The sequence below is a fragment of the Anopheles moucheti genome, chromosome 2 (genome assembly GCF_943734755.1).
Source record: "Anopheles moucheti chromosome 2, idAnoMoucSN_F20_07, whole genome shotgun sequence".
Classification (NCBI taxonomy): domain Eukaryota; kingdom Metazoa; phylum Arthropoda; class Insecta; order Diptera; family Culicidae; genus Anopheles; species Anopheles moucheti.
Genome location: NC_069140.1, coordinates 29,117,183 through 29,142,384, shown reverse-complemented (window position 1 = coordinate 29,142,384; position 25,202 = coordinate 29,117,183). Strand labels below are relative to the sequence as shown.

The following is a 25,202-nucleotide window of genomic DNA, read 5'->3' as shown; positions in this document are numbered from 1 at the left end:
ATATGTGCAGCGCTAATACGAATTTGACATTTGGTTCAGGGAGATCGCACGGCAACTACCGTGATCACTTTTATTCAGTTTTTGTGACTTTCGCAGCTAGAGAATACGAATATTTATCAAGCGTATTTTAAATAAAATCGTTTTAATGTGTGCTTAAGCTAAGTACAGCATTCAATATCTCGTAAATTGGTGCTATTGCAATAAAAATAGATAATTATTCAACTTACTTCGACGTGTTTGGCAGCACGGACTAGAATCGGAATTATCAGATTACTTTCACCGGGATATCAAACCGAAACGTCATAACAAACCTAGCTATGTTTTGAATACCGGACGTACGATTTTCTCATCCATTTTAATTCATTCGCTAAATTAATTCTGCTGACAAAATTGCGTACAGTAGCTGCGTAGCGCAACCCAACAATAACAGAGCAATGTAAGTATCGATTAAATACGGTAAGCCTTCGCAAGATGCGTCCGAACCAACATCGGAACGATGCGCGTTGTGTACCAAAATACATGCCCTTTTTGTGAGGTGGTTTTGACATTTGTCGCTTTGTGACCGCGTTTATGGCTTGTCGGCGATCGATAAGCGAGTGGACTGGACTGCGCGCGAAATGTGTTAAGTAATAACAGAAAGTGATACTTAAATCGACCAAAACACTACCATGCACTATTAGCTGATACAAAAGTGCAACACAGCCCCAAACGATCACCGGCCGAAAAGGGAGAACACAACATACCACAACAATGCTTACCCGTGGCAACACTGCACCGATGTTCTTCCGGATACTATCTAAGTTTCCGCAAAGCTTTTCCTTCTGCTTTGCTTACGGCTCTGGTGTAAAACAGCAGCTCGGATACGAATCGATTCGCTCTAAGCGCAACATGATTGACCTCATATACGTCGTGGACAATGCACACCGGTGGCACACGGCTAACCTCGATCAAAACTTCGAGCACTATTCCAATATGCGGTTACTGGGCGGAGGACTGATCGCCCGGTACCAGGAAACGCTTGGGGCACGTGTTTACTTCAATACGCTCGTGCAAATCCCCGACGAAGACGTCATCATTAAGTACGGGGTCGTGTCCACAAAGGATCTCCTGGAGGATCTAACAGACTGGCGCTGCATTTATCTTGCCGGACGGCTTCATAAACCGGTGGAAATCATACGGAACGCTTCCAGTTCGAAAATACAGAACGCCATCGAGCAAAACCTTCGTTCGGCGGTATGCGCAGCCCTGTTGCTACTTCCGGAGAAGTTCACCGAGTTTGAGCTGTACCGCGCAATATCAAACCTCAGCTATAGTGGAGACTTTCGAATGATATTTGGCGAAAACAAGGATAAAGTAAACAACATTGTGCGTCCGCAGCTGGAAAACTTTCGCAACCTATACTCTGCCACGTTCGCGGAATTCCATCACTGCCTAGAGTTACCAATCAGTGGCAGCGATAACCAAATTTGTACGCAGGATCTCTCCGAGACAACGATTCTGGCCCATCTGAACGGGCTTCCCAAATGGCCCATACGTTTGATTGTGGAGCGTCAAACAAGCGGACGGTATCGGCAAGACACGGAGGACATTTTGATAGGTGTTTCGCGTTCAACAAACTACCAGTCCACCGTAGCTTCCTGTCTGCGATCAATTGTATGGTCGAGCAGTGTTTGGCAATCGATAAAAAATATTCCTACCGCTGGATTGGCCAAATCGATGCGCTACAGCTGGGCAAAAGCGTTGAAAACATTTAGCTAATAGTATGTACGAGTTCGCTACAGCTGTAAAGATAAAAAAACACTAGTCTGAATGTGTTCAATAAAATTGTTGAGAATGCGTTGCAAAACAACCACGTCGTGTTAATATCTTTAATTTTCCTTTGGCGCACTATCTTTCGTTCATACCTAGGGTAAACCAAATCCTCTAAACCTATTTCGTTTTGGATTATTACAGATGTCTGACTCAGATACAACAGATTCTGATTGTGGTGTACGGTACAAAACAACCACCACGAGACACAAACACTCATCATCGGCAGGATCTTCATCCTCCAGAAACCATGCAGAGCGATCATCATACCGCGAGGAACGGCTCAGCTCATCACGTCACTCCGATCGACGCCGATATCGCAGAAGTCGCAGTAAAAGCCCCGATCGTCGGCATCATCGCCGAAGATCTCGCTCGATCGATTCACCCGCACGATCACGATCGAAACATTACACATCACGATCGTCAAAAAATGATAAATCTCCCACAAAAGATGCACCCGCTGAAAAGGTTCTTGATATTTCCGTGTCTTCCGTTTCTTCGCAAGATGATCAACCGGAACAACAGCCTTGTGCAGCAAAGAATCAGCCGTTCGAAAGTTTCGGACCATCATTGCCACCGTCTTTGGCAAAAACCGACATAGACTGCAAAACTCTTGGCGAAAACAGTGAGCCGATTGGTCCCGCATTGCCGCCACATCTAAGGAACGCTGAATCAAAGGTAAAGGATGATCCTATCGATCCGGAACCACGTTGCATTGGACCGGCACTCCCGCCTGGGTTCATTGCTTCGCAAGTAACCGATAACGAGCACATATCGTCCGAGTCGGAACTTTCTCCATTTTCTGAACCGGAAGAAGATGACGAACATGATATGGATGATTTGATTGGACCATTACCGGGTACGTCTAGCTCACGCGTTAATGTGGAACTAGAGCAGCGTGCGCTGGAATTGAAGATTCGGCAAATGGAAGAAGCAACTGCCGGTGCTAATGGCAGTGGGTCATCCACCGTACCGAAAGCCCGCGAAGACTGGATGCTGGAACTACCCGATATCCGCAAGATTAGCGATATGGGACTCGGTGCGAGACAGTTTCGCACTCGCGAAAAGCCCGAAATAGGTGATCGTTCCGTTTGGACTGATACACCGGCCGACCGAGAACGTAAAAAGAAGTCTACGAGTTCGGAACGATCCTCTAAGCATAGCGATGCCGCGTCGGAACGGGATCGTGAACGTGAACGATCGCTTATTGCCAAGCGAGACAAGGAGCAAGAAAAGATGGTAAAGCAACACAAAAAGAAACACAAACGCGACAAAACATTGCTGGAAATACATCAAACCAAACTCAAGAAGGATAAGGTAAAGAGATTACAAATTTGCTTGAAGGATTTTCCAAATAACAAGTTTATCTTTTTTTTTTAAATGTTATAGCAAGAAGCTAGTGATAGTACCGAACCGACAAGACGACCGTTCGATCGAAATTTGGATCTGCATGCAAACCGCTTTGACGATGCCCAAAAGAAAGCAATTATGAAGAAAGCCCAGCTCCTCAATTCACGATTTTCCAGCGGAAGTTCGAAATATTTGTAAAAGCTTGTGGATTTGCTGATGAGTAGTGATAGCGTCCCAGACTGTGCAAACATGGGGAATATTTTGTACGTTTTACATTACCCGAACACCCTGAACATTGTTTTAGGTTCAATAAATATAGTGATCTATGACTTCAAAACCTGTGTTACGGAGAATATTTTGTTATAATTTTAACACTTTAACGTGCGAATCGTACACGTAATTCGATCAGTACGACGAAGGCTCGGACCATGATAGAGGACTAGCTTGGGGAGCAGAATGCCAGTTGATGGTGACGATCCCGGGATAGTAGAGTAACAAAATGTAAGGGCCCTTTTTTATTCATAAACCCCAAAAGACACGAAATATAGCATATATCCTTTCCGATCTGGCAGTCCTATATGCCTATGAATCTGTTACGATACTGACATTCTAACGGTAGCTAGGATGGTTAGGCGGAAGGATACGATAGTGATGGCACGTGATAAAGATGCCACATCTATTCTCTCTAGCAGGAAGATATTCTTTCAATGACCCATTCCGCACGATACATATAGGAGCACAGCGAGCTCGTTGGCTGGATCGAGTGGAGCTAAAACCGTCGGAGGTTGGATACAGCCGTTGGTGATGAATAGCCCTCGGTCAAGGTGCTCGGTTCAAGAAATTCTTGAACTCGCCTCGTCAGCATGCTCTACTGTGTGTGGGCCAAAAGAAGACGATGTAAACTAATAACAAATAACTTTTCTTACATAAAATTAATAAAACAACAAAAGCATTCTCGTTTTATCCGATCCCATTTGACATACAATTTAAAAATGACAGTTGTTAACCGGTTCAACCGGTTCCAGACATCCAAACAAAAACTGTCACAGCAGCTGTTTACAAACAGCCATTTTTGTTGGGAAAAGCTTATTTTCCGAACCTCGGATGAATTTTTAACAAATTGTATAGCACACCACCGAACCCAATTTGCAAAGTGATACGTTTCATCCCGTTAGGAAGTTTCCCTTGAAATGGCAGGAAACTTCTGGCAAAGCTCGCACCACCAACAGTGGATTCTGGACAAGCAGGATCTGATACGGGAGCGTCAGCATGATCTGAAAACGCTCTCCGAGGAGGAATATCAGAAGATCTTTATGTTCTTTGCCAATATTATACAGGTGCTGGGTGAGCAGCTGAAACTACGCCAGCAGGTTATCGCTACGGCGACCGTATACTTCAAGCGATTCTACGCACGCAACTCACTAAAGTGTATCGATCCGTTGCTGCTAGCACCGACCTGCATACTGCTATCATCGAAGGTTGAAGAGTTTGGTGTGATATCCAACTCACGTCTCATCACCACGTGCCAGACGGTGATCAAAAATAAGTTCAGCTATGCCTACCAGCAGGAATTCCCCTATCGCACCAACCATATACTGGAGTGCGAGTTTTACCTGCTGGAAAATCTCGACTGTTGTTTGATTGTGTACCAACCGTACCGCCCGCTGTTACAGCTTATGCAGGACATCGGCCAGGAGGAACAATTGCTTACCCTTACCTGGCGGCTCATCAATGATTCCCTACGCACGGATGTGAGCCTTCTGTATCCACCGTATCAGGTAATGAAAGTAGCACACATATCCTATTTGTTTCTCTTTCTTCCGTGTCCCGCAAATTACTTACACACAAAATCGATATCTTTTTCTTGTCCTGCAATACAGATCGCTATCGGGTGTCTGCAGATAGCGTGCGTTATTTTACAGAAGGAGCTTAAATCCTGGTTTGCCGAGCTGAACGTCGATATGGACAAAGTGCAAGAGATCGCACGTGCTATAGTGAACCTGTTTGAGCTTTGGAAGGGATATGACGAGAAGAAGGAAATACAGGCACTGTTGGAAAAGATGCCGAAACCGAAACCGCACCCGCAGCGGTGATTCGTCGACTAGAGCCGTATCAATATAGACAAGAGCCTGGCATTGGATCTATGTCATCTATTTGCGAGTGTTACATTTTATCGTTTCCATACCATACGCGCGCATCTCGAGGCCCCTCGTTAGCCAGAGCAGAACTGAATTCCGTACTTGTAACCGGGTAGCTTGTAATGAACCTTGTGATTCCGAGACTTCGAGGGCAACACAACACGCATGTATCACCATTATACTCTTCAAAATGAATAATAATTTATTCCACATATCCACGCGATTTGTGTTCTTTCCATACTCAGATACAAACTCAAGTTTTTGTAATATCCGAAGATTATTCTATTGTCCTATTTGATTCGGTCGCATTCCATTGATAAGTATGTTGGAGCAGCAAAAAGGCACAGGAATTTATGTTGCAATGAATTCGACAGAGCACCTTGTGATGGACCATGAAATGGGTTGCATCTTACAAAGGAATGTTCTTTAGTTTTCTCCAGAACGGAGGACCTGGAATACACATTGGGTATGGATGCATGTTACCATCGTGAACATGTTTTCTGCTATTGTAGATGCATTTATATTTACGTTTGGAATTGATTGTGAACGGGCAATTTTTCTTCAGTAGTAGATGCTACCCTAAACGATAATGCCGCTTAACATTAATACTTTGAACCGTACTTTAAAACTACACCACCTCACTGAACTCTTTTCGCAGACAACGGAACGAATCGCCATTAAACACACGCAGCCGCTGGTAGTTATGGGCCGAATCATGTAAAGATTAAAATATGCACAAATGAACGGAATTGTGATCGTTGCTTCTTTACTATACATCATCGCTAGCTTAAAGGCAATGTAGAACAAAACAAACACAGTGAATGCGTAACTGCCATCCTGTATACATCGGCGTAATAATGGGGCTGTATGGTTTAAAAAACAAAAAGATGTATAGACAAATAAACTGCAACAGCAAGCGGACATGCAGACGTTAAACATTAACAAAACATACAAAATGAACCCTTCCTGAATAGCTCTAACTCTATAAGTTCAGATCATTGCTGTTGGGCTAATTGAACGTGTTCTAACCAGCTTAACCGTGTCTAATAATACATACACGATAACGTTTCATTTTCTCCTGTGCTGGACCTTGTAATTGCTTCTCAGACAAAGGGTAATTATGCTAGCAGAACCTCACACTATATTTTTGTTGCTGACCGACATCATTCGTTGCTTTCGTATGGCCCATTCCTACGCGTGTACGGCCCAATTAGGACAGCTTTTCCAGCAGCTTCTTTATTTTTTCGTGAGCGTACCGTATCTTGGTGTACAGATCGTTCGAGCAACCATGCTCTATGATCGTCTGGAAGCGGTACGTGCGGAAGTTTTTGTTGTTATCCATCAACGTCACGGCACGCATCCGTGGACAGAGTATAATCTTTTGATGATCCGAGAAATTGAGCTGAAACACACGGAACGAACAACATTATTGAAATTGCTATCTACAGAGCTCAGGTTAGAAATCACTTACTTGCACTGTGCCATTTGTTAGATGCATGACGACCGCGCACATCGTGCGGAACCAGGTGTGCATATGCGGTATACGCGATATTTGATCGCTCTCAACATTCATTACGCCTGCACCGGCCTTAACCAGGTGCTCCATCATGTAACGCTTGAAGTAAGTAAGCAGCTTCATCTTTTTCTCCAGATGCGGTGGGAAATTATTCACATCCCAGTACGATTCTTGGCCCTCTTTATCGATAAAGTGAACGTTGCTAAAGAGAGACCGAGATTACGTGTGAAAGAATGTTTTGCGCAAAAATAGCACATGACACTTACAGTCCATTGGCAAGCATAATTAGTTTGGTGGTGTCGTTGAACATTACACCCATGCCTTCATCGCTGAGCTGGTAGCCAAACCCGTACTTGTCACTGTAGTCGACCCATTTCGATACCCAGAAAAGTGGCTGCACGGCCGGATCCGTGTTTTCATCATCCAGATTACTAGCCAGCCGGGGAGGTTTAGCCAGGAAGAGCTTCGTTAGCTCCTTGTGCAGCGTTTCTATGTCCGCACGGTACGTATCGTTGTGGCGTGACATCATGCCACTGGCAGTGATCGCATCATGTAGATTATTCTTCAAGAAGGATGATTCGCACCGGGTATCATCTAAACGATAGAGTAAATGAGCAAAATCGAACGAATAAATGTTTAATTGCCGGTAAATTATTGCACCCATCTTCATCATTGTATCTCCGAAAACCTCCTTACCTCCTCCACCACCGTTCATTTCAGACAAAGGCTTCCTGTTCATACGCTCCGCCTGCTCCAACTGATCCGCACGGGGTGCCATCGTGAGGCAAGACTGAGGCAGCGAATTCGGGATGTAAGCACTCGCCAGAAAGTCGAACTCGAACAGCTTGTGTATGCTGGGTCGCTTCAAAGGATCCGACTGCAGCATGGCACAGATCATTTCGGCCGCATTGTTGCGCAGCGTAGGCGGCAACCGATAGTCACATTTGCGAATCCGATTGTACGTATCCTTTAGGCTCTTTGTCTCGAACGGCGGCTGACCGACGAGCAGCGTATACATGACGCATCCTATCGACCAGATGTCCACTTCGTAACTGTGGCCCTTCTTGTTCAAAATTTCCGGTGCAATGTAGTTCGGCGTCCCACAAAGCGTCTTTTTCCGCTCACCCTCGAACTCGATCTTGGTCGCAAGTCCAAAGTCCCCGATCTTCACGTGCAGCTCGTCGTTCAGAAACAGATTGCCCAGTTTCAGATCCCGGTGGATGATGTGCTTGTCGTGCAGGTATTTCACCCCGGTCATCACCTGATGCATGTAGTACTTGCATTCGTAATCGGTGATAGACTTTCGGCGCTTGTGCAGCTCCATCATTGACTGTCGGAGTCCAGCACGAAAGGGGAAAAGGCAAACAAACGAAACAATCGTAACATTAGATTCTTGGTGAACTTTCCTTCTGAAAAAAAAACGTAGCAATTCAGTCCGTCCCAGCTTACCCGCTTCTTGCAAAGCTCCAGGACGATGTAAATATTGAGCGGATCGTCAAAGAAGCTGTGAAAGCCGACAACATTTTTGTGCCCCAGCGAACGATGGATCGTAATTTCTTGCGTCATTTTCTCCTTCTGGTTGTGCTTCATCATCAGCTTCTTTGAGACGATCTTACCGGCAAACACCTCATTCGTGGCCACGTCCACTATCTCATAGCACTTAGCGAAGCCACCCTGAAAAAGGGACGGATACAGTGGAGGTTAATTCATTCGATAAACAACAAACCGTGTACTAGCGCGAAACCGCATCACAATTAGAGGTTATATTACGGAAACAGCAGGGCGATACTTCGTCGAGGAAGGGAAAGGGATCGCTTGGGTAGGATGCAGAACTTACCTTCCCGAAGAATCGGTTCCTCCGGTACGTTCGCTTAGTGCCAGCATCATACAGCTTTTCCGGAATGTCTACCGCTTTTTCATCTGGCTTGGTGACACTACCCATGTTGGCTCGGGTCGTCGATTCGATTATGGCTAAGGCTTACCGTTTTAACAAACTCCACTTAACAATCACTACAAACAAAATGACCAGGCACGCTACGCGTCAGTGGGAACTACGGAATGAAGTTGGCAACGAAGAATGACGCTTTTGGTTGGGGACTTGTTTTTTTTTTTAATTCCCACTATTAACTTCCGCGATTCCAGACCGATGCGTACCTTCAAGAACTCGTTAACGCTCTTTTTTGCGATCCTCTTCTTTGACGTTATCTTGCGTTCTTTTTGATCCTTTTTGGTCGGTTTTTTGTCACCAATACACATGCACGCGCGGTCGTTGTACGTGTTTGCACTGTGCCAAACTGATGAAACACGGCGAGGATATGAATATGCGAAAACGATGCTTCCTTTGATAAATCGATTGTATTTGCGTGAAGCTATGTTTCAAACCTTCGAAGCCATAAGCAACAAACGTGCAGCAGGACGCCTTCAGCGCACACACAGAGAGGAGCGAGAGACCGACAACAAGTTTCGCGCCCGGTTAAGACGTTGACACACAGCCGTTACTTTTCGAATGGCGTGGAAAGGAACTTGCCAAACGCTCTCCGATCGACAGTTGGTTCTCCTTAACTAAAGTACAACCAATTGGCACTAATAACGCGATACGATGCTAGCGGGCGCTTATCTGGAAGGAAGTTTGGTTTATTTTTTTTAAAACCAACACTTCTGACCACGGAACAGCTTAAAACAGTTTGACGATGGAATTTAAATCCCGATTCACAGACACAACTGACTAATGTAAAAAATTTTGACACATTTGTTGGAATTCCCAGCAGTGCTCGCCAAGTGAGAAAGATCGACTTGAGTGAGAAGAAATTTTGGTTAAAACATCGACAAAAGTGAGATGTGAGTATAGATGTGAGATTTAGCAGCAAACTGGGTAAGTGAGAAAGCCAGAATTCCGATAGATTCTCGGAATGTGTTATTTGATCTATATGCTTTGCTCTGTACTTTACTGTAAATTTCTTGTATTATTCTATGTTACTGATTCCACTATTTGTCCCGAACATCCTACGACGATCAAAAACTGATTTTTTATTCAGTAAATAAATTTTTGCGTTTACAGTCCGTATCTCCATAGCTCGAGGAAATCGACGAACAGGCAATTTCGCGTAATGTCACAATTGTCAACCAATTTGATGTGCAGACGTCAAATTGTGCCCTGAGAAAAGGTGTGCTGCTGAAAACGCTTTTCCGAATAAGCCGTCTGTGTTTTTCGTGAAAGTAACGGAATCAATTTCCATTGGGATTCGGAATATTACGCCTTATTTATAGATTGACCTACGATGTCCACGGTAGCAAGCGCACTATCCTTGGCCGGTAACCGGTCGTCCGGAGCTCCCGTTCGCACACAAAATGGTATGTAGCATATTGGTTCTTGCAAGTGGCTCATTGGAGCCCCCAGAAGACCGTGGGTGTTCCGCATCACATGCTACAATTTTGGATAATTCAATGAAAGTTTGAATGGATATGTAATGGAATTATGTGCCACTGTTGCAAGTATGCGATAAACTGCATTGCTGCACAAGATATATCCAGTTTTGTTTGGTTTGCATTTACTTCCATGTTTAATGCCGGCTTGAGGTTTTTCTTGTGTTTGTTGTAAATATGTAGCAAGTGAGAGTAAAGCAATAATTTACTTTCGTTGTAATAAGGTTTTAATGAGAAAACACCTTTCAGCCTCTACTCTAGATTTTTAGTAAACTTATGTATTGGGGCTCCTGTTTTGAATAGCATGACTCACTCCTTTTTGTGAGGTTATGTCGAACGACAACAGTTCTTTCCTTGGTACATTTTGTTAAGATTTTTGCTCTTTTGTGTCCTTTTTTGCAGTGATGGCCGCAAGTTCAATCGCAAACATAGTGAAATCATCGCTCGGACCCGTCGGGCTAGACAAGATGCTGGTGGACGATATCGGCGATGTGACGGTCACCAATGATGGAGCAACGATTTTGAAACTGCTTGAAGTGGAACATCCGGCTGCCAAGGTATTGTGCGAGCTGGCACAGTTGCAGGACGAAGAGGTGGGCGATGGAACCACCTCGGTCGTCATTATTGCGGCCGAGCTGCTCAAAAATGCGGACGAACTGGTGAAACAGAAGATACATCCAACTTCCATCATCGCCGGGTACCGTTTGGCATGTAAGGAAGCTTGCAAATACATTTCCGAGCACTTGACCGCACCGGTCGATGATCTGGGACGTGAAACGTTGGTCAACGTGGCGAAAACATCGATGAGCTCAAAGATCATCGGTGCCGATGCGGACTTTTTCGCTTCAATGGTGGTTGATGCAGCACAAGCGGTGAAGATTCTCGATCCAAAAGGCAACCCGGCATACCCGATCAAGGCAGTCAATGTGCTGAAGGCGCACGGTAAATCGGCTCGCGAAAGTATTTTGGTGCAGGGTTACGCGCTGAACTGTACGATCGCTTCGCAGCAGATGCCTAAAAAGATCGTGAATGCGAAGATTGCATGTTTGGACTTTTCGCTGCAGAAAACAAAGATGAAGATGGGTGTACAGGTGCTAATCACGGACCCGGAAAAGCTGGAAGGTATCCGTGCCCGCGAACTGGACATTACGAAGGAGAAGATCGAAAAGATTTTGGCGACGGGCGTGAATGTAGTGCTGTGCAGTGGTGGTATTGACGATCTCTGCTTGAAGTATTTCGTCGAGGCCGGTGCAATGGCTGTGCGGCGTGTGAAGAAGGCGGATTTGAAGCGTATAGCCAAAGCAACCGGTGCTGCCTATCTCACGTCGCTCACGAACATGGAAGGAGAGGAAAGCTTTGAGGCCAGTTATGTGGGCGAAGCGGCAGAAATCGTACAAGAGTTCATCTGTGACGATGAGCTGCTTCTGATCCGTGGCCCGAAGGCTCGTACCGCTGCGTCGATCATTCTGCGCGGTCCCAACGATTTCTACTGCGATGAGATGGAACGTTCCATTCACGATGCACTGTGCGTGGCGAAACGAGTACTGGAGGGCAAAAAGGTCGTTGCAGGTGGTGGTTGCGTGGAGGCGGCCCTATCGATATATCTGGAAAACTTTGCTACCTCGCTGAGTTCCCGCGAACAGCTGGCTATCGCCGAGTTCGCCAAATCGCTGTTGGTCATACCGAAAACGCTGGCCGTAAATGCGGCCAAGGATGCGACGGATTTGGTGGCGAAACTGCGCGCGTATCACAACTCCAGCCAGACCGTCGTCGATCATGCACAGCTGAAGTGGTACGGGCTCGATCTGATCGAGGGTGTGGTGAAAGACAACAAAAAGGCAGGTGTGCTCGAACCGGCCATGTCGAAAATCAAATCACTCAAATTCGCGACGGAAGCGGCAATCACGATCCTCCGAATTGACGATATGATTACGCTGAATCCGGAAGAAAAAGGAGGCAAGAACTACGGTGATGCTTGTGCGGCTGGTGAGCTGGATGGTTAGAGGAGTTGAGCAAACCGAGCAGCCGAAGGCATGCCGATTTTGCCGATCGATCAACGTACGTCTCGCCTTCAGCAGCATTTGCTACGTACTTTAAGCTTTTAATTCTATCATCTGCCGCTTCATCGCGAGCGAAGCAATATTATTGCACCTTTTTTGTTTGTTCGACTATCTCGCTAACACCTCTCGTTTTCATCACTATTCACACTGATCGCACCACACCGGCATCGAGCGAACTCATTTTACACTTACATACCTTTAATGAGTTTCACATGTGCGCATTTTTCTTTCCTTGTGAAACAGTACCGAAATAAAACAGTAACTTAAAACCGACTTGTTTCATGTTGATCAATATTAAGAAGGTGGTCTGGTTCGAGGTTAGCAAGCACGAGATGTTTTTCTTTGTATTGTTCTGGGCAATCCGGAACTCTGTGGTTCCATCAATTTATAATTAATCCTTATTTAATGCATTTTTTAAGCTTCTGTAAACGAACTATTCATACGAATGAAATATCACAAGCAATGCTAGCCTTCAATTGTAAAGAACTTCTTTGTACAAATGTACAAAGCCATAGATTCGGATTAAAGATTTGATCAGATTTATCCAGCATTATAGATGATTATGCATGATTAAACGAGACGCCTAGTTTTGGTGCGGATAGACCATCTGAATTGAAACAATTCTGAAGTCACATAAATTCTTGGAGAACTAAAACCTTTCCTGCCACATACACCTAATATACAGTTAATACGCGACACTTTTACATAAAACAGGTTATTTTGTATCAGGTGATTAATCTTAAGGGAATTAATCAATCGTAATGCCCTTCCGTATACGCTGAAGTTAACCTCGACTCTACCGTGTGTTTTTAGTAATAGAACTAGAAACGGTTCCGACCAGCAGCAAAGCTAAAATAATACATTCTTTCGTTTGGTCTTTCTTGTTAAAACAGAAAGAGCGGAATAAGATTAATTGCCATAACCATTCTCTGCACCAACACTGGAGCCAAGTTGAAACATAAGCTACTGAAACCAACGAACTCTCGTCAATTTTGGAAAAATGTTCGGTCAAAAACTGCAGTCTGTACGCTGTTAAATTTGTTTATAGCCGTACTGATGATCGCCACCGGCCCACCTACAATCGGTGTTATTTTTACCTACTGCACCACTGCCCTATTTAACTTAGCTCCGTCCCTCGTAACGGAGACATGCCCTTTGAACGACCACTACAACTGTCCCCCGCAGGATGAGCGCTATCGTGTAGGATTTGTTTGCTATGCATGGGTGAAACCCTACAGTGAAAGATTCTTGACCCGGAAACGACACAACTCCGTGATCAATAGCGGTTAAGCAATGATGATGAGCGTAGGATATAATGGCCGTTTGGTACACAACTAGTGCACGCGATCGCTAGAAACCGAGCTCCGATGATCGATTGTTTACAAGCGATTGCTGTTGGATTAGTGAGGCAGCTTCCTCATGATGGATGGCTAATGTCGATGCTGCCTTCCAGTATGCGCAGTTTAGGATTAGTCCATTATGAAAACTTTGCCCTGCTGGACTGTGCATGTGTGTACACCGATTTTCCGACCCTGTTTAATATTCAATATTATTTTCCACTTCGAATCAAACACTCGAAGTGAATAAGAAATGCTGAATATAAACCATTGCTTCCGTTGCAGTACAGCTAAAAACACGTGATAGCGGGTGCGCCAACACGTTCATAAGCGCAACACGGTGAAGGACACACTCTCGCATATGCTTTTTAAACCTTCTTTTCCTGTTAATGAAATGAAAGGCGCGCTGTGCAGCTACTCGAACGCGACGAAAGCGACTCCACCTCCGCTGGCGGTAGGAACCACGGAGACACGGTTGCTCCGGATCTCATGTTTGTTTCACTTACGACACGACCACGTCCAACAGGAGCGATTCATCCAAAAAACCCCGCAGAAGGTGGATGGTGCGTTTCCTATAAATAAACCGTGCGCCAGCGGTACTCAAAGCGGTGGGTTTTGCAGTACAATACCCAGTGAGGGGGGAAAAACTGCGCCGAAACACGTTCATCGTATTGTCACGGTAAAGCCACAAAACTCCCGGATCGGAACATTGCATTGCTTAGGCACGGGTTAGAAAACGCATCAATGCTGGTGGTGGTGCAATTTGGTTTTCATCCCCCAAGAAACCCACATACTCGTTGGGCGATCGCTCCGCATCCACAGGTGCTCCCGAGACCCTACTAGTATCGTGAAGAAGTGGAGGAGTGTACTAAAATAAGCAATTCATTGCCATTGAGATGCAGCCAAATGCATCTCGTTGAAAGGTTTTTATTTTCAGCACGAACTGCTGGAAACGGGTTGAGTGCAGTTCGAATGATTCAACCGCTAACAGGTCTATCGTGGGGATCGTTGAAATCCCTGGAACAAGGAAGCATACCATTATGGTAGTTATCGGGTGATCCTCACGATCTCGCCACCGGATGTGTGCGTACGGTGAGAAAACGCATTCCGTATCGATTGTACGATCAGCTACTAGTCAAGCCGGGAAGATGTAAGCTGTCCCGGAAAGGTGTGCCGTACCGTACCGTGCTACCAACCGGCAAATTGTCGAACATGCCCACAAAGTCAACGGCATAATGTCGGCCGGCGGACAAAAATAGATTTTCATTTCGGGGAGCACATTTATTGAGCATTCTCAGCGTACGTTTCTCAATCGGGTGGCCGGTTCTGTTGGGGAGGAGGGAATATGGGCTCTCGGTAGTGGTTTTGCTTCCCTTCCTTGAACTACACCCGCATTCGGCACCGTTTGGAAAGCGTAACCACCACCCTCGGTAAAACTTTGGTGGGCCAGACGCGGTCCCCGATCTACACGCCCGATCAGGCCGGTGCGAAATGATCGCTATGGGGTACGCAGGTGGCAGATACGCAGGCGCGTCCGACCGTGGTTTGTAGTGCTGGGATGAGTTTGATGAGATTCTCGGAGTACGGATCAGTTGGCGGATGTTTGTCGGTTTGGTTGGACGTTCCAAGGCAACGTAGCGTGTGTCGTGGGTTTTGTCAATTGAGGTTAAAGGTCGAAAAGCATATCTTTTTGTATTTTTGTTGGTTGAATTTACAAAAGAACGTACCAGGACAATCGTGGCTAGTTGACCAAAAGTGCACAAAGGAAAGAAGAGCATCATCTATAAAGAGGAAAACCAAAATCCTCGGACATCTGCATGTCTCGATCGTAACCGACGTGAGAGCCGTACGCATCAGGAAGGAATTTCTCGGTCTCGGAGGATTCTCGTCGATCTCATTGCGTGGCAGTGTGTGCGCGCGTGTGTGTGTGTGTGTGAGTGGTGAGTGGTTGCAAAGGAATTTCGCTACGCCACGCCGCTGCTCCCTCGGCAAAGCTGGTGGACCGGGTTGACGGAACGGTTTTCGAGCGTGGTATAATTAATCGTAGCATTTGAAATTCTTGAGCGCTGCGTTAATTCTAGTGCTTTCGTGTCGCATCGGGTCTGGCCGGCGGTGCGTACGACGCGAACAACAAGTGTGTAGGCGATTTGAAGCGATCGCCAACAGCCGAAACGCCGGTTGAACCGTGTTGTGAGCCGTGTGTCCTCAGCTCGGTTGCGGTTCCGAACCAAAGGCAGACAAAATGTCCGACCTGGACGATATGAGCAACTTCGATGCGTGGTTGGAGAAGGACTTTCTGAGCAAAATCAACAGGCTCGAGACGGAGGTGGAGGATTTGAAGGACAAGAAAAGCAACCTCGACAAGGATCTGAAGAAGAAAACGATCGAGTGTGACATACTGCGGGCGAAGGTTGGAAAGCTCGAACAGGTACCGTCGAACAATGCGGCATCCAATGAAAAGATCGAAAACCTGGAAAAGGAGCTGAAGCGCAAGACGATGGAGCTGGACATACTGCGGTCGAAGCTTTCACAGGCCGAAACGAATCCGCAAGCCTCGCAGGATCTAACCGAGCGCGTGAAGCAGCTTGAGAAGGAGTTGAAGAAGCGCATCATTGAGAACGGTATACTGCGGGGTAAGCTGACCGAGGTTGAAAGTGAACCACAGACGCCGGAAGCGCAGGAGAAGATCGATGAGTTGGTGCGGGGCCTGCAGCGTACCGAGAGTGTGGTGCTGCGGGAGAAGGTTAAGGAGCTGGAAGGGGATTCGGAAGCGTCCGAACGGAACGGTGAGCTGGAACGCGAGCTGAAGAAGAAGAACATCGAGAGTGATATCCTGCGGTCGAAGTTGAAGCAGTTTGAAAACACGCCCTCGAACGCGCAGGAAGCGAACGAGCGGATGCGCGATCTGGAGAAGCAGGTCCGGAAGTACCAGATCGAGGCGGACATTCTGCGCGCGAAGGTGAGCCAGCTGGAGAGTGATGCAGCGACGCGCGTAGACGAAGAATCGACCGAGCGCATCGAGGAGCTGGAGAAGGGCCTGAAGAAAAGCACCACCGAGGGTAACATGTTGCGGGCGAAGATGCAAATGTTTGAGAAGGAATCGACCGAAACGCAGGACTCGAACAGTGAGCAGATCGAGGAGCTCCGCAAGGGGTTGAAGAAAAGCACCACCGAAAGCCAGATACTGCGATCGAAGCTGACCGAGCTGGAGAGCAAACAGGTGCACAGCGGCGCTAGCAGCTACAAGATCGAAACACTCGAGCAGGAGCTGAAGAAGAAGAACATCGAGAACGATATTTTGCGATCGAAGGTGGAACAGCTGGAGCGCGTACCGTTGGCCGACAGTCCTGCGAATGACAAGATCGAGGAGCTGCAGAAGGAGATTCGCAATCTCAAGATCCAGAACGATATTCTCAAATCGAAGCTAAACCAGGCGGAGGACGAACCGGCGACAGCGCAGGAATCGACCGATCGCATCAGCGAGCTGGAGAACGAGCTGAAGAAGCGTACGATCGAGAGCGATATACTGCGCGCGAAGGTGACCCAGCTGGAGTGTGAGCTGTCCCCGACGAAGAACTCGAACGAACGGATAGAGGATCTGGAGAGTGAGCTGAAGAAGAAGCTGCTCGAGAACGACATCCTGAAGTCAAAGGTGAGCCAGCTGGAAGGTGAACTGATTGCACACTCGGGCACGAGCAAGGCGGACCCGAACGAGGTCAAGAAGCTGAAGGAAAAGCACGAGGAGGTGATGAACAAGGCGAAGGAGCTGCTGTTCGAGCGGACGAAGACGGTGAAGACGCAGGACATGCAGATAAAGGCACTGCAGAACCAGATCGAAAACATCAAGGAGGTCGTGGCGGTAACGAAGGACATGCTCAACATCCGGAACATGGAGCACGAACAGTTGCAGACGCGGTTCGAAAACATCGACAGCAAGATGAAGGCGGAACGGGAACGGCAGACGCTGCTCGAGAAGAAGCTGACCGTCTCGCAAAAGATGTACAACGATCTGCGGGACGAGTACACGACACAGCTCGAGCTGTTCAAGGTTAGTTCGGCTTGCCGATAGAAGGTGTTCTTTCTACCGTCGCTGTAGATGCGCACACACAGTAGGTGCTTGTTTTTTTTCTGAAAGGAAGTGGCTGAATCATAGTTGTACCGCTACAGACCAGCCGTTTTGTTTTTCTTCTTCTGGCAGGTTTACCTTTCACGCCACGCAATGCACTATTACTCAATTACCATTACTACCACTACTACCTACTACTATTACTACTACTGCCTGCACTACCATTTCTGACCAACTGACTGCACAGCAACCATTTCTTGTAGTTACGCGTGCGCCTTGCGTTATGAGGAAATTCCGTTCTAACGCACTGCAGATGGGAAATGCAATTCTAGCGTGTATCTCACCATACTGCGGTAGAATATTCAGGGCCATTTTGGCACCTTGCCGAAACACTACGTCAGCCTTCATTTTGAACTAACGAACCATTCGCACAATTCGGATTGGATTTGTTTCGAACAAAAACAAGGGTTTAAGAGGATTGTTTAGTCGTGATAAGAAGTATGTGTACAAATATTTATTCTAATAATCTATACCCTTTCCAACAGGATTCGGCTGATTTTTATGTATCACCCTACCTTTGACATTATTTTCAAAAGAGGTGTTTTTTTCAAAAAGGTGTTAACTTTCATCATTATATGTTCCATTACCGTAAAGCGCTTGTCCAAGCAGTATATTAATCTCCACTAATAGGACCACAAAACTATTCCTGAAAATATGACAAAATGCGCTAACATGAGGTCTACATCCAGACCATGTGGTGAAGAAGCAAACATGTGTCCTACTTTTGGTTCAAAAATATAAATTGCTTACACAATTTTACCTGTAACGTAACACTTCCATCTGCCGGTTTTGGTTTTTTCCCCCGGAAATACTGATCCAGTGACACTACTACAAAACACAGAATCAGAAAACCCGCTTCTTCTAGAACATCGTTCGCGTGGGGTGGTTTAGTTTCCGTTTTTTCGTGTTCTCAATGTAATACCTTTTCTATCTTTTCTCACACTTTCAGAAAACGGCGGATCGAGCTGGGATTGATTTTCCATGCTTGAAAAAAACTGCACATACAAAGAAATGATTTACAACCAAAAACCAAAAAAAACTGACCCATACGGTGTCGACGGAGTCTGACTCGCTATCCACTCTGTCTCACCACTACTACTATTACTACTACTGTGCGCTACTAAATCATTCTTATGCACCACTATTCGCTTAAGTTCTTAATGTCTTTTTCTTTGATATCTTACGATATAACAACAACACTCCACATACGAAAAAATTGAAGAGTGAGGTAATGTGCTATTCAAATGCGCCTTCACCAGTTCCACATCCGGTTCACTGCAATACCCACCATCACCTATCATTAATATCCTTCCCAATGTGCTGTTGCGTTCTGTATCAACCACATGATCAACTATCATGAATGCCACATGGGTTCGAAATCGTTGTAAAGATCACGACCAAAACCGATTTAAAAACACACCACAGTAATGTACACAATTGTCCTCGTTGTAAAATTGTATTTATGTGTTCCCGTATGTGTGTGATGTGTTTATATGTTGCTTTACGTGCCTTCCATTATCCATTCCATTTTCATCGATCACACGGTTTTCTAATGTCCATCTTCTGAACAAACTTTCATTCAAAGGATTCTTCTTCGTCAAATTGCAGGAAATCCAGAAAACCTACGCCGAAAAGATCGAACTCATCAAGGAGGAAATCGAATCCGTCCGGAATGGTGCCAAAAATTGAATCGTCCTACCGGCAGGACCAACAGCTACCGACCGTCACGGTGGAAGATCATCTACGGAGTGAGCTGGAAGGGCGATCCTGCTGCTGCACTGTGCAATAACAACCACGTCTACCCCGTTTGCTTTCCGTTCTGGGTTCGCTGGGTTTGGAGAAGGACCACGGTCCTATTACTGTGAAGTGGCTTGCAATTGCTTCAGCAATAACCGTTCCTCAACAAAAAATAAATCCTCACCGGTCCACTCCACTTGCTGAGCGTTGTGTGCGGAGCTTCTTGCTCCAGATTTCATCCTGTTTTCTCCACCCCCTTATTGATATGCTGTATTTACTGCAGAGGTTTACTTTGCACGATATCCTCCAACGTTAGGCAAGAGTTAAGTTAACTTACTATATTATGGAAATAAAGGAAATAAAGAGAAATAACTTTTATACCTTCAACAATCATCAATCACAACAATCATCTCACGCACGATGCGAAAGTAGCTTAAGTTTTACCTGATGCCAACTTAAATTCGCTACCATCAACTAGTTTATTTCCCACACAACAATCGCCCTATGGTAAATGATAAGCACCAGCTTACAGGGAAGCTGGTTGGACATACTTCCAGCTGTTGCCTCCCTCACTATCAACGCATTCGAGCAGTTTGCCCTCAACCGTTAGCTTTTTCAGGTGATGGTTCACATTATATGCTGCCGCTGCCCAAAGTTGTTCCGGTGTTTCCTTGTACACCGTGCGCACGACGTCCATCTCGTTGTACTGCTTGTCCGGGTTTTCCTCGAACACGGCAAAGATTTGTTTTTCGCGATGATTCCTATGATTTATGTATTCAGTTACTCGTTCGGTTGGGTCCTTAAAAAAAAGATTGAATAAAATGTTAAGCTGTATCGCACCATATCTTCGGCAAACTCTGAGTCCAGATACCGATTACTTACATCAATGATATTACCATGTCCCGGATAGATAATCGTAGGTTTAGCATTTAAAATTATTTCCAAACTTTTCATGTAAAGGTACAGATCCTCAAACACGGTTGTTCCCTCGCCCAGAATGCAATCGGCACTGAACAGTGAATTATCTTCCTGCAGCATCAGCACCACGTGATCCGTCGTGTGTCCCGGCGTATGGATCACCTTCAGCGTGGCACCTTCAGTGGTGAATATTTGTCCATCCTTTAGTTCCTTCAGTGTTGCGTTGCGTACTTCCGGTTCTGATGCATCAGTGCGAGGAAATTTCCACACGTTACATGTATCTATAACAGTGAAGGGCTCAATTTTAGAACGAAATCTTCATGCGGCAAACCAAATAGCAATACCTTTGTTGTCGATTACCTCCAGTATATCATCTACTCCTCCGACGTGATCATGGTGCCAATGGGAAATAATAATATCGTTGATGAGCACTCTTTCATCGATCAACACCTTTCGCAAATGGCCAATGTACTCTTTAACGTTCGCATCTCCCGTGTCTAAAAGTATTCGCCTGCAAAGACCAATTTGTTAAGATAAGAATGTTGCATGCAGCGTACAACGCATACAGCGCAATTACCTTCTTCCACTACCGATGAGATACGTGTTCGTGCCTTGCAGCGTCATCGGGCTGGGATTACAGCCCAGAATTCGAATCAGGCGCGAAGATATTCTAGTCACTGCCGGTATGGTCGCCATGATAACTGCACGATAATCCGGTCGTCTACTATCCCTCTCAGCTGTTGCGTGACAATTAAAATAACCTTTTTCTACTCTTTATCATCGGAGTCTCCGGCTCTAACCCCTCCTCACCGGGTGGCCTGGTGATGAAGATTTCCGAGGCGAACCCTTCGGAATCACACTCGCTTTCACTGGCTTCGTGTTCTTGGTCGGTCTCGCTCGGTTCCGGCGTTTGATTTGCTGGTTCTGGTACAGGCAGCAAATGGACGGGAAACCCTACCGGGATGGACTCAAGCTCGATCGGGGGCACCTTTACACCTCGCTCGTGGTACAGTTTGATAACAGCGTCGTATATTTCGTCGGCTGCTTTATCGGCCACTGTCAACAGCGAGAACAGTGTTTCTGTTTGTGTTACCAAACTGTCACAGTCGGCCTTACAATCGCGTAACTCGTTTTTGGCGGTTGTTATTGCTTCCCGTACCGGATACTGCTTCGATTCGTCCTTTTCGACGTAACCAATCGCGAACGTGGTGCACTGTTTGCGCAACGTTTTGATCTTTGTATCGATTTGCAGCGCTTGGTCTTTTACTGCGTTGAACATGATGGTTCTGGCCGCGTCCTTTCGCTCGTTTTATCGGACGCTTTTTGGAAAAACAAACCAGCTGTTTGGATTTGAGTTTGACAGCCTGAGACACGTTCAGTGTTGCCAGGAATTAATTTTAATTTCCTTTTTGTGAGGAATTTTTTACTTCTTTTCCGCACACCGGATATAGATACATGAATGTGATTTAGAATTTACTCGAACTCATCTACGGCAGATAAAATCGATGTGTTGGACATTTGTCCATTTGCACCAAAAATAAACAAATTGTTGGAATTACTAGCGGGTTATATATTTTACGTGTTGTTCTTACAAGGTGTTACAGCAGAAGAGACTTGATCTAACCGTTTCCGCTCCTAACTATACTGACACTTAAGCCGTTACGCGTTTATGGTATACGTTCTACTTCTTAAGCGTTGTATTATCCAACACAAATATCAAAACAGAACGGCACGGATAATCGAATATATTCACCGCTTTGAACCGATGTCACCGTGACAGAAGTGCCGCGGTTCTGTCAGCGAAAAATAACGCGTGTCGAAATTCAGAAGAAAAAAAGTCGAGGTCCGGCACTCGCCTTCGGTGTGGAACTTATTGATTTTTCCCTATTTTGCGCTTCGCACTCTAGTCGTTGCAACGATTCTTGTTCGATTGTGAATAAGATTTTCTTCGTCGCTCCGTACAAAGGTAAGTGAAGGACACTGTTCGACATTGCGTTCTGCAATATTGCGTGTGGGGCGAATGTGTGGTTAGAAAGCGGCAAGCCGCAAGGAATTGCTGCAGAAATCACAGCACACGTTGTTACCACGGTGGCCAGCTAAAGGTCAGAAAGGCCACCGAAGAAATGGGGGGAGTGTTGGAGAATTGTTTCTACACCGTCCATCTGCTTGTGGTGCACCCAGCCTAGTAACCATCGTAAATTGTGGCTTCTTTTCCCTCTACAGAGACTATTAATAAAAGCGCAAAATGGCTGCTGCAGCGATGGCACACGAGAAACCGTGGTCGGACAAATCCACGATGAACGCGGCCGAAAAGACGTACTACGAGTACATGGCGAAGGTAGGTAAACCCGCAACAATAGAGTGTACCATTTCTGCTGTTGTGAGAACGTGCTAAGAGTTGAAGATTTCGTACCCGATTGTGCTCGGTAACTAACGTCGTGGCCGTTACGAGCCGTGACCTTATACGTTTCTTGTTTAATATTGTACACTAACCCACCACCCCCAAATTATATGCAAGCTTTCCGTTGCGGGGAAGATGGAGTCGCACGATGGAGTGGCGGCCGGACCGAAAATAGAACAGCCAAAAAAAGGAAACGCTGTCACTTCTCAGCAGTCAGCGTCACAGCAGCAGCTAGGAGGGCAGTCAAGAAAAATGGATGCCGCATCAGTTGAATCTTCACCGCCACCATCGGCGGAAGCGCCGAAATCGAAAAAAGACAAGAAGAAGCGGAACAAAGGCAAGAAAGATAGTACCCCGACTGATACTGAGTCTTCCGAAAAATCGATTAACAGTGGTAACACGGCAACGACCTTGGTAGATGATGCACCGGAGCCCAAACCACAGCTCCCGGTCGTTGAACAAGCCGAAGTACAGAAGGAACCAGCCAAGAAGAAGTCGAAAAAATCCAAGAAATCCAAGGGACAGGACGATACATCGACCCTGCAGCAGGATAACGATAACAAATATCAAGAGAATGTGCAGCAACAGAATGCCAAAAATCTGAAGGAGAAGGAAAATTTGGCACACAAGCTGTGCGATAACATAACGGAGGAACTGAGCAAGGTGGTTCTGGCGTGTGTGGACGTTATTGATTTTGGTTTTTTCTTCTATCGGTCATACTAAGCCTTGCCGAGTTTTGTGCTGGTTGAGTTTTTTTTTTGCTTGGTTTGGCTGACCAGTTGACCAGCTTTGGTTCTATTTTGCTTGTTTCCGTTTCGGACTTTCTGTTATCTTACTTTGGTCCTGTAGTTGAATTTTACCTTCTTTTCTTTGTAAATATGATGTTTCTTGGCGTGATGTATAATCCTTCGAGTCGGAAATAGGCTACGGATAGCTTTTAAGGTTCCGGTCTTTCGGGTGTATGTCTATCAATTCATACAGAGATACACGGGTTTAGAATAATCGGAACATTAAAACAACTTCCGGATTAGTTCACCCCGTTAGCCGGTCAATCGTTGTGGAAAGTTTTTCGTTTTTAGTATATAGCTAGCACTAAAATGGTTTGTTTTTCAGCACCTGTTGTTTTATTTTCACGCTTGGTTCTTTTTGCCAGTACTCACCTGCCGCTTCTTTGTACTCATTGCGATTATCTTATTGCTTTGCAGATCAACTCCGTTCCATCTCAGTGCACTTTGGCTTCGGAAATATCGAAAGCCAGGCAACACATCAAAAATTCACTCGAGCGGGTAAGTTATGCTTTTTGAGTGTACCGTTGCATTTTATCATTAGTTTGGTAATTAATTGTTTCCATATGTTTTTATCAGATGGATGGTATTGCCGCGTTGGCAGCTAGCCCCGGAGCTGAGTTGCTGGATCGTTTGTCCTCGGTGGAGAAGGAAAACGAAAAGCTTCGCTCGATTATTGACGGACTGAACACTCTTGTTATTGATTTGCACGAGCGTGTTCGAACACTTGAATCAGGTAGCGGCAAACCGGCTGCTGCAGGTGTCAAATCAGCGGCCACTGCTGCTCCCAAACCTGCCGCCGCTCCTGCCAAGAAGGCCGAAGCCGAGGACGACGATGATGATGTCGATCTGTTCGGTTCGGAGGACGAAGATGAGGATAAGGCGGCGGCCGAGCTGCGCGAAAAGCGACTGGCCGAGTATGCCGCGAAAAAGTCAAAGAAACCGGCCCTGATTGCAAAGTCGAACGTGATCCTCGATATTAAGCCATGGGATGATGAGACCGACATGAAGGTGATGGAGCAGGAGGTGCGAAAAATCAATGCCGATGGACTGTTGCTCGGTGCGGCCAAGCTAGTACCGTTGGCGTACGGCATCCACAAGCTGCAGATGTCGTGTGTGATTGAGGATGATAAGATTTCCGTCGACTGGCTGCAGGAGGAGATCGAAAAGATTGAGGATTACGTGCAGAGCGTGGATATCGCTGCATTCAATAAGATTTAAAATGGTACTTTCGACCAGAAAGCAGCAACATTTGGAGATAAAATATTCCCGTAAAATATTTTTAATCGATTTTACTACATAAATAACTCAAGACACGCGCCACCACGAAAGTAGTTTGGGAGGGAAAGATAAAAAGGCCGTGAAACGAAGAACGCTGGTCGCCATCTTTCTATCCTAGTGACGGTTGCTTCTTTCAAATTGAAAGCACATTAAATGAAATATTATATCTTATTACATCTGTGTACATCCGGGTTGATCAAGTAAAGACAACATTTTCCACATCTAACAAATTGCATATGGGTGATTAATGAATGAGTGCATGCGAAAGAAAGTTAGCTCAAATAAAATATGCATTTTCCTTGGCAAACCGAAACATGGTAC

The 25,202-nt window shown here is 45.8% G+C and overlaps 9 protein-coding genes across 11 annotated transcripts; 7 read left to right on the top strand and 2 right to left on the bottom strand.

The window, feature by feature from the left end:
• Positions 1-304: 304 nt before the first annotated feature.
• Positions 305-3,467, top strand: LOC128310561 (GPALPP motifs-containing protein 1). The gene is made up of 3 exons (XM_053047233.1): positions 305-436; positions 1,954-3,126; positions 3,199-3,467. The coding sequence occupies exons 2-3, from the start codon at positions 1,954-1,956 to the stop codon at positions 3,355-3,357; spliced, it is 1,332 nt and encodes a 443-aa protein (XP_052903193.1). The 5' UTR covers positions 305-436; the 3' UTR covers positions 3,358-3,467.
• Positions 589-1,836, top strand: LOC128310562 (phosphatidate cytidylyltransferase, mitochondrial). Its single transcript, XM_053047234.1, has one exon. The coding sequence runs from the start codon at positions 751-753 to the stop codon at positions 1,756-1,758; it is 1,008 nt and encodes a 335-aa protein (XP_052903194.1). The 5' UTR covers positions 589-750; the 3' UTR covers positions 1,759-1,836.
• A 771-nt stretch (positions 3,468-4,238) lies between the features above and the next one.
• On the top strand, positions 4,239-5,533 carry LOC128304455 (cyclin-C). The gene is made up of 2 exons (XM_053042014.1): positions 4,239-4,937; positions 5,040-5,533. The coding sequence occupies exons 1-2, from the start codon at positions 4,350-4,352 to the stop codon at positions 5,250-5,252; spliced, it is 801 nt and encodes a 266-aa protein (XP_052897974.1). The 5' UTR covers positions 4,239-4,349; the 3' UTR covers positions 5,253-5,533.
• A 506-nt stretch (positions 5,534-6,039) lies between these two features.
• On the bottom strand, positions 6,040-9,475 carry LOC128303505 (serine/threonine-protein kinase polo). The gene is made up of 6 exons (XM_053040878.1): positions 8,651-9,475; positions 8,263-8,487; positions 7,510-8,143; positions 7,080-7,407; positions 6,769-7,015; positions 6,040-6,699 (listed from the first exon to the last, which is right to left on the bottom strand). The coding sequence occupies exons 1-6, from the start codon at positions 8,753-8,755 to the stop codon at positions 6,508-6,510; spliced, it is 1,731 nt and encodes a 576-aa protein (XP_052896838.1). The 5' UTR covers positions 8,756-9,475; the 3' UTR covers positions 6,040-6,507.
• Positions 9,476-9,965: 490 nt separating this feature from the next.
• Positions 9,966-12,569, top strand: LOC128309727 (T-complex protein 1 subunit alpha). The gene is made up of 2 exons (XM_053046187.1): positions 9,966-10,164; positions 10,639-12,569. Exons 1-2 carry the CDS (start codon positions 10,092-10,094, stop codon positions 12,237-12,239), a joined length of 1,674 nt encoding a protein of 557 aa, XP_052902147.1. The 5' UTR covers positions 9,966-10,091; the 3' UTR covers positions 12,240-12,569.
• A 3,090-nt stretch (positions 12,570-15,659) lies between these two features.
• Positions 15,660-19,869, top strand: LOC128309924 (girdin). 2 transcript variants are annotated; one of them, XM_053046436.1, is made up of 2 exons: positions 15,660-17,681; positions 19,368-19,869. In XM_053046436.1, exons 1-2 carry the CDS (start codon positions 15,876-15,878, stop codon positions 19,446-19,448), a joined length of 1,887 nt encoding a protein of 628 aa, XP_052902396.1. In that variant the 5' UTR covers positions 15,660-15,875; the 3' UTR covers positions 19,449-19,869. The 2 variants fall into 2 exon arrangements, with proteins under 2 accessions (XP_052902396.1, XP_052902395.1); XM_053046435.1 differs by having other exon boundaries at positions 19,345-19,869.
• On the bottom strand, positions 19,838-21,122 carry LOC128309926 (beta-lactamase-like protein 2 homolog). Of its 2 annotated transcripts, none has more exons than XM_053046438.1 (4): positions 20,992-21,122; positions 20,759-20,925; positions 20,379-20,695; positions 19,838-20,295 (listed from the first exon to the last, which is right to left on the bottom strand). In XM_053046438.1, the coding sequence occupies exons 1-4, from the start codon at positions 21,108-21,110 to the stop codon at positions 20,023-20,025; spliced, it is 876 nt and encodes a 291-aa protein (XP_052902398.1). In that variant the 5' UTR covers positions 21,111-21,122; the 3' UTR covers positions 19,838-20,022. The 2 variants fall into 2 exon arrangements, with proteins under 2 accessions (XP_052902398.1, XP_052902399.1); XM_053046439.1 differs by having other exon boundaries at positions 20,379-20,711; positions 20,775-20,925.
• A 1,089-nt stretch (positions 21,123-22,211) lies between these two features.
• On the top strand, positions 22,212-25,111 carry LOC128309928 (probable elongation factor 1-delta). Its single transcript, XM_053046440.1, has 4 exons — positions 22,212-22,380; positions 22,638-22,752; positions 24,021-24,101; positions 24,180-25,111. Exons 2-4 carry the CDS (start codon positions 22,660-22,662, stop codon positions 24,819-24,821), a joined length of 816 nt encoding a protein of 271 aa, XP_052902400.1. The 5' UTR covers positions 22,212-22,380; positions 22,638-22,659; the 3' UTR covers positions 24,822-25,111.
• LOC128309929 (uncharacterized) lies at positions 22,764-23,981 on the top strand. Its single transcript, XM_053046441.1, has one exon. The coding sequence runs from the start codon at positions 22,951-22,953 to the stop codon at positions 23,536-23,538; it is 588 nt and encodes a 195-aa protein (XP_052902401.1). The 5' UTR covers positions 22,764-22,950; the 3' UTR covers positions 23,539-23,981.
• Positions 25,112-25,202: the final 91 nt, after the last annotated feature.

Coding starts and splice junctions, on each gene's coding strand:
- LOC128310562 (XM_053047234.1), top strand. CDS start 751: ATGCTTACCCGTGGCAACACTGCACCGATGTTCTTCCGGATACTATCT.
- LOC128310561 (XM_053047233.1), top strand. CDS start 1,954: ATGTCTGACTCAGATACAACAGATTCTGATTGTGGTGTACGGTACAAA. Junction 3,127..3,198: donor CCAAACTCAAGAAGGATAAG/GTAAAGAGATTA, acceptor TAAATGTTATAG/CAAGAAGCTAGTGATAGTAC.
- LOC128304455 (XM_053042014.1), top strand. CDS start 4,350: ATGGCAGGAAACTTCTGGCAAAGCTCGCACCACCAACAGTGGATTCTG. Junction 4,938..5,039: donor TTCTGTATCCACCGTATCAG/GTAATGAAAGTA, acceptor CCTGCAATACAG/ATCGCTATCGGGTGTCTGCA.
- LOC128303505 (XM_053040878.1), bottom strand. CDS start 8,755: ATGGGTAGTGTCACCAAGCCAGATGAAAAAGCGGTAGACATTCCGGAA. Junction 8,488..8,650: donor GGAACCGATTCTTCGGGAAG/GTAAGTTCTGCA, acceptor TCCCTTTTTCAG/GGTGGCTTCGCTAAGTGCTA. Junction 7,016..7,079: donor ATTATGCTTGCCAATGGACT/GTAAGTGTCATG, acceptor GTCTCTCTTTAG/CAACGTTCACTTTATCGATA.
- LOC128309727 (XM_053046187.1), top strand. CDS start 10,092: ATGTCCACGGTAGCAAGCGCACTATCCTTGGCCGGTAACCGGTCGTCC. Junction 10,165..10,638: donor TCCCGTTCGCACACAAAATG/GTATGTAGCATA, acceptor CCTTTTTTGCAG/TGATGGCCGCAAGTTCAATC.
- LOC128309924 (XM_053046435.1), top strand. CDS start 15,876: ATGTCCGACCTGGACGATATGAGCAACTTCGATGCGTGGTTGGAGAAG. Junction 17,682..19,344: donor CACAGCTCGAGCTGTTCAAG/GTTAGTTCGGCT, acceptor TTTCATTCAAAG/GATTCTTCTTCGTCAAATTG.
- LOC128309926 (XM_053046438.1), bottom strand. CDS start 21,110: ATGGCGACCATACCGGCAGTGACTAGAATATCTTCGCGCCTGATTCGA. Junction 20,696..20,758: donor GGAGGTAATCGACAACAAAG/GTATTGCTATTT, acceptor TCACTGTTATAG/ATACATGTAACGTGTGGAAA. Junction 20,296..20,378: donor GACATGGTAATATCATTGAT/GTAAGTAATCGG, acceptor CTTTTTTTTAAG/GACCCAACCGAACGAGTAAC.
- LOC128309928 (XM_053046440.1), top strand. CDS start 22,660: ATGGCTGCTGCAGCGATGGCACACGAGAAACCGTGGTCGGACAAATCC. Junction 22,753..24,020: donor ACTACGAGTACATGGCGAAG/GTAGGTAAACCC, acceptor ATTGCTTTGCAG/ATCAACTCCGTTCCATCTCA. Junction 24,102..24,179: donor TCAAAAATTCACTCGAGCGG/GTAAGTTATGCT, acceptor TGTTTTTATCAG/ATGGATGGTATTGCCGCGTT.
- LOC128309929 (XM_053046441.1), top strand. CDS start 22,951: ATGGAGTCGCACGATGGAGTGGCGGCCGGACCGAAAATAGAACAGCCA.